Source organism: Trichosurus vulpecula, chromosome 3, assembly GCF_011100635.1.
Source record: "Trichosurus vulpecula isolate mTriVul1 chromosome 3, mTriVul1.pri, whole genome shotgun sequence".
Taxonomy (NCBI): domain Eukaryota; kingdom Metazoa; phylum Chordata; class Mammalia; order Diprotodontia; family Phalangeridae; genus Trichosurus; species Trichosurus vulpecula.
Window position 1 is genome coordinate 46,346,238 of NC_050575.1, and position 6,704 is coordinate 46,352,941.

General features: G+C 36.9%; 1 protein-coding gene across 1 annotated transcript; it reads left to right on the top strand.

Annotated features, from left to right (window-relative positions):
• Nucleotides 1–5,065: 5,065 nt before the first annotated feature.
• LOC118843338 (DBIRD complex subunit ZNF326-like) lies at nt 5,066–6,042 on the top strand. Its single transcript, XM_036750937.1, is given in 2 exon segments — nt 5,066–5,189; nt 5,192–6,042. Coding segments are annotated over 2 exon segments (972 nt in total). The 5' UTR covers nt 5,066–5,068.
• The last annotated feature ends 662 nt before the right edge of the window (nt 6,043–6,704 follow it).

The following is a 6,704-nucleotide window of genomic DNA, read 5'->3' on the forward strand; positions in this document are numbered from 1 at the left end:
TTTGACAGAGAAGGGAATATTACAAATTTATATTAATAACTAAATGGCAGCATTAAAATTAATCTTCCTCACTACGTACATCATAGGGATATGAGAGTAATCAACAGAAGTTAATTACACATGTACAACAGTTTTTATTGTCATTTTAATGATTTACATACCTTCAGTTGTGATGTACTGTTTTTCTAAAAAAAAAAAACCACCTCCAACCAAAACGAAGCTTGTGAGAACTTTTCCAGGCCTTCTTCTACTTCTTGCAAGAGCATTTCCAGGCCTTCTTCTGTTTGAGTATGGATATTTCCAATATGATTCTGTGAGTTTCAGCTTGACTTTGGAACTTTGCCTTTCTTTGCCATTTTTTCTTTTTTGCTTTTGCTAGACAAATGCTTGAAGAAAGGTCTAAAAGGAAAGGGGTTGTTACTATTCATTAAACTGATTCTTACAGTGGTTATTTCTTTTGCTTTTTGCAGGCTGCAATTCTTTACAGAATTGGAAGAAACTTTGCAAATAGTAAGAAGACTTCCCAGTTGATTATTATTTGAGGACAGCATTGCTAATATTCGGTGTAGTTTCTATGTTCTTCTGAAGGTAAAAGATCTTCTCTCATCTTGCACCCTGTTGATAGTCAGCTTTGCTTTTACATTCCTGAGCCTGCTTCCTGCATGTGTAAAATTAACTCCTCAGCCCAGTCTCAGAAGCTTTAAATATACTTTGGTTAGCTATGTGTTGTCATTTTTCTTATTCTCCTTCCAAGCACATGAAAAATTCATTCTTTTGGTCTCATTACAAGTCTGCTTAATTCTAAATGAAGTATCTTCTATGTCAATATGGTTTTTACTTGTATCAACTTTTAGCATGCTTCTTCATCTTTTGAAAAACAGGCTGGCGATAGCCCCAGTTGTGAACACACTAGCATTTTCAGTAGCCAGTACAACTTCTTTTTCAAAATTTAAAAACATACTTGAAGAACTGCAATTAAAATAATTTTCTATTTCTGTTCAGAGGCACATCCCCAATTTTAAAGTTCTTGCTAAATTGGTGAAAAGTTGTTTTCTAATCTCAGTAATGAGATTACTCTGATGAGCAGCACTGTGGAGCCTGCATATATAAGCTGCTGGACATCTTTCCTGGGCTGGTGTGTCTTGTTTTCTGTTTGCAACTTCTCCTTTTCTTGATGCTATTGTTATATGGGATTACAGAAAAGGGAGAAACCAGAAGAAAATCAACTTGTTTTGTTCAGTCATGTCTGACTCTCCATGACCCCACTTGGGGTTTTCTTGTCAAAGATGCTGGAGAGGTTTGCCATTTCGTTTTTCCAGCTCATTTCATAGATGAGGAACTGAGGCTAACAGGGTTAAGTGGCTTGCTTAGGGTCACACAGCTAGTAAATGTCTGAGATAGGACTTGAACTCAAGTCTTCTCAGATCCAGGTCCAGCCCTCTATCTATTGTGCCACCTAGCTACCCATTAGAAAATCAAATAACTGTCCTCAAATAAGTAGGAAATCTAGATAATTATTTATTTAATAGAATCATACATTTTAGAAAAAAAGTTGGTGAACATTGTATTAACATCTCAAACACAAGAGGCAGCATGGAGGAGTGGATTAAGTGGCTGGCTCTGAAGCTGGGAAGCCCTGTCTCAGACATATACTAGCTGTGTGACTTTGGGCAAATTACCTGACCTTTTATTGCATCCCCAGGCAATTCTCTAAGATCTCAAGGTGCAGATGAGTTGCACATCAGCATTGGTGGAGTTTCCACAATGAGAGCAATGCAATTCATGAAATCTGAAGCCTGGGCCTCAAAAAAAAATCCATGGACCCCAAGTACAATTAAGGTTCTTCTTCCTAGTTGTTTTTTAGCTATGGCAAAGTAGGATTTCATGAATAGTGGGGGTAAGAAAGATCTGACTCTGTAAGGGATGTTTCCTTAATTGTTGCAGTTGGGGGTTGGTTGCATATGGCCTGAAGCCTGATAGGATAATATGGCATTCTTTCCCCCCCCCCCCATTTAGATGCTAAATTTATATACTAAATTGTACTAGGACACTATTTAGATACTAAATTTAGGACACTGTTTGGACACTAAAAGGCTTATGGAATATTTTTGTATCCCATGAGAGCATATATGTACTTTTCCACAAATAGGGTTGGTTTCATTAAGCTAGAGTAATTCTCAAATAATCTTATAAAAATAAGTACTGGGTAATTTAAAAAAATTCATAGAATATGAAATTGTTTGAAATTTGACAGTTCCTAAATATATTGTCTCATTAGGATGTATGTGTTATGTGCATTAACATATATATTTTTTGAAAGACTTAGTTATTGCCCCGAGTGCTAATTTACTTTACACAACTAGATTTCACAATTAAATCCAAGCTTTATAGTAGTAGTATGGGCTAACTTATTTGAATTATTACTCATAGTTCTTACATCTTCTACATAGTCTCTCTCCCTTCAGGCATCATCGGGTTTACCTTAGTTAAAGGCTGTCCCTTTATTATTTAACACCCTGGATCCTTTTCTCATGTGACACAATGAAGACTGCCAAGGTCACTCCAGTAATTGCTGGGCCTCAGTATCATACTTCATGTTAACACAACCCCTTTAAAAAGGGGATGAGTCTACATGTGCCAAAGCCTATGCCTGCTGAGGAATCTTGGTATGAATGCTTTATTGTCTCCTGTCTTGACCTTTGCCATTGATCATTTCCTGTTGTATCTTGTGGTTAAAAAATAAAGCAAATCATGTCATTAGCTATCTTTTTTTTAAGTAATTAAATTCTTAGTAATCTAAATTTTTTATTTTTTTTTGGAAGGGGGAAGGCAGGGCAGTTGGGGTTAAATGACTCGCTCAAGGTCACACAATTAGTAAGTGTGTCAAGTGTCTGAGGCCAGATTTGAACTCAGGTCCTCCTGACTCCAGGGCTGGTGCTCTACTTGCTGCGCCACTTAGCTGCCCCAATTCTTAGTAATCTAGAAATGAAAATAAGTTAGTAAAGTGTTTACAGGTCACACACGATAGAAATTTCAAGTGTAGTTCTAGAGAGCAGCCATCTGAGAGAAGACCACCTCATGGCTTCTGTGCAGTCAAGTCAGAAATTATGAAGTGTTTCTTCCTTATAAATATGCATAAAGTTTCAAAGGGCAAGTTAGCACAGACAACCAACCCTGAATCACTGCCACATCTGTAGGAGCCCTGCTACCCATGCTTGGCTAGGGGAGAGACTTATTAGGATATTTTTAACACCATATGTGTATTTAATGCATGATAGAGATTGGAACAAGATTAATGGGACAATGATACCAGTTTTAAGAAATTTCAAGGTTTATTTGTAACTGCTTTAATATAAATTGGAATACAAAAATATTTTTAAAGCTACATTACCTAAGCGATAAATAAATCAAAAGGCAGATGCATTCCAGAATTTTCTGCAAAAATATAAAATAATTTTCTTAAAATGCAAGTTCTACTATGACAACCCCCGCCCCCAGCCTCACACACACACTCATATACACACACTACCTTACTCCCTGACACATATTCTGATCCAGTGACACTAGCTTCCTGACTATTCCAGTAACAAGACAGCGGATCTCTTGGCTATGTTGTCTCCCATTAAGCAGTGAGCTTCATGAGAGCAAGGATTGTCTTTTTTGTATCCCTAGTACTGAGCATAATGCCTGGCATGGTAGGTACTTAATAAATATTGATTGATTGATTGATTGGAGCTATGATTTAATACAATAATTTTGAAAAACAGTTTAGAATCATCCCCCTAAAATGACTAAAATACTCTTTGATCTAGTGATTTCACTACTATACATATACATACCCCTAGGAGGTTAGGGATAAAAAGAAAGTCCCCACATATATCAAAATATTTATAACAGCACTTTTTGTAGTAGCAAAGAAGTAGAAACAAAGGAGATGACAATTGATTGTCGAATGTGAATTGTGGTACATGAATATTATTGTGGTTCATGGGATATTACTGTGCTGTAAGAAATAAAGAACATGACAAATACAGAGAATCAGCTAAAGATGCTGTTATAGGGTGACATAAGCAGAGCCAAGAAAACAATATGCTTAATGACTACAATAATGTAAATGGAAAGAACAACCACTGCAAAGCAAGTGAAAGTGAATGTGGCAAAAATAAATAAATAAAACAAATTTTAGAGGAGATATGAGAAAACGTCTTCCCCAACTTCTTTGCAGAGGTGAGACATCCACTGATGTGGAACATTTCAGGTTTTCATATTTTTTTTAAATTGATTGGCTTTTCTAGTTTTTTTCTCTTCTTCCTCTCTTTTTTTCCCCTCTTAAAATTATTGTCATATGGACTCCCTCTGGGAAGAGAGAGAGTGGGGATGGATTCTTGAGGAAATTTAATTGACTGTAAAAACAAAAGATATAAATGAAATTTTATTCGAAAAAATTAACAGTGGTGCCTACAAAATTGTCATTATATTTTTAAATGCACAGAAGAGAACAGATGGAAGTCCAGATAGAAGGCCAAGACAAACAGGAAATTTCAAAATTAACATGTAGACTTTATTAGATTTTTTTTTAAAAAGCAGAGAGTGTGAAATGGAGATTCAGTTTCATATAGAATCCTTTTATTTGTATTCTTTTCTGTTTTGTATGTACTAGCTACAAACATGCTCATATCTTCCCCTCTCCTGCCCCCACCATACTCATAAAACCCTCCATCCCAACTGCTCATCATGCCATATCTCTTCTCCATTCCATGGTAAAATTCCTTGAGAAGGCCATCTAGTGGCTCCACTTTGTTTTCTCTCCCTCTCTTCTTAACTGCAGTATGTCTTCATTACTCCAAAACTCCAAGTCACCAATGCTCTCTTAATCAACAAATAAAAAAGAACCTTTTCATTTTTTAAAAGAAAATTTTCATGTCAGTCAAGTTCTGAAAAAAAAATACAGACCAAAACCAAACCAACAAACAAACAAACACATAAAAAATAAATAATATGAAAAATAGACCTCAGCCACCTGAGCCAGAGCAGGATTCACTACTTTGGCCATGAATTTTATGGAGGGATGGATCGTGACTATGGCCATGGCTCTTATGGGGGTCCAAGATCCATGATCTCCTACCTAAACCAGTCACATGACATGGACAGTCATAGTGGTGGTGGGAGTTGTAGTGAAGGGGGTAGCAGCAGCATATGGGCAATTTTAGAGGCAAGTGTAGACCTGGAGTAGTTATAGACTATCATAACAAACTCAGTAAAATAGCAGTTGCTGCAAGAGGAATCAAGAGAAAATTGATGCAGCCATCTAATAAGCCTGGAGTGGTGTTTATCAAGAAACCTAAACTGGCAAAACTGATTGAGACAATGAGCCAGAAAAAAACACCTACTAAAATGGCCCCTAAAAGTGAAGAAGAGAAGAAACTAGTTGAAATAGAAAGACAGAAACAAAGGCAGAGAGGAGAGATCAGTCAGTGTTCACTTTGCACATTCCAAGCATTTGAAGAAAAAGAAATTGAAGTTCATCTAGAAAGTTCTTTTCACCAGGAAACCTTAGATTATATTCAGAAACAAATCAAATTTGATAAAATAGTTATGGAATTTTTGCATGAATATATGTTTAATAAATTCAAGAAAACATCAGTATGTAAACAACAGACTACTAGTTATTCAGAATCTGTTAAAGTAATTGAGAAAGGTGTAATGGAAAGGGTTATTGCAGATGACCAAATAATGAAAATAGAGACTGTTCACTACAGTGATTGCAGGGTCTATGTACCTGCTTTACACAGGTTCTTTCAACAGCACTTAAAATCTGATAACCACACCAAGGGGAAACAAGCCTATAGGGAACAAATAAAAAGAGAGAGCATCTTAACTGCTGCCAGCATCTTGTATAATCCAATGGTAAAAGCATGGCATGAACTTTTTGTTATGAGTAAGAATTCTTTTGAGGCTGCAGATCAAAGTCGGAAGCAACACAGAGAACAATCTGATGAGGAGGAAGAAAAGATTGATGAGCCTATGGAGGAAGAAGAATAAGTAGGAGGAAGAAGGAACAGAAGAACAAGCTGACTTTAGTACTGAACAGCCTGAAGAAAATTAACTACATAAGAAATTAGATGTAGCAAAAAAAAAATTCTTTCCTAAATTGGCTAAGTGGAAGACTTTCTAAATGGTATAAAATATGAGTTGTTTAACATCCAATGAATGCATTTTGTGGTCTTAAATTTTATGTAAATTCAATTTCTTTTACAAAAATGCAGGTAAGATTACTTTGGTAAGGCTTTTATCAAAGCAACCAAAATTAGATCTAGTAAACTGTGTAATTTATTATTATTAACATTATCATTTTGGGGCGGAGCCAAGATGGCAGCTGGAAAGCAGGGACTAGCGTGAGCTCCGTACCGAGTCCCTCCAAAAACCTATAAAAATGGCTCTGAACCAATTCTAGAACTGCAAAACCCACAAAACAGCAGAGGGAAGCAGGGCTCCAGCCCAGGACAACCTATATGGTCTCTGGGTGAGGTCTATCCTACACGGAGCTGGGAGCTGGGAACGGAGTGGAGCAGAACCCAGCCTGAGAAGCGTGGACCAAACAGACCAGAAGCCGGGAGGAGGGGGCCCTAGCGCCCTGAATCAGTGAGCTATGGCAGTTACCAGGCTTCTCAACCCACAAACACCAAAGACTGCGGAGAAGGTTA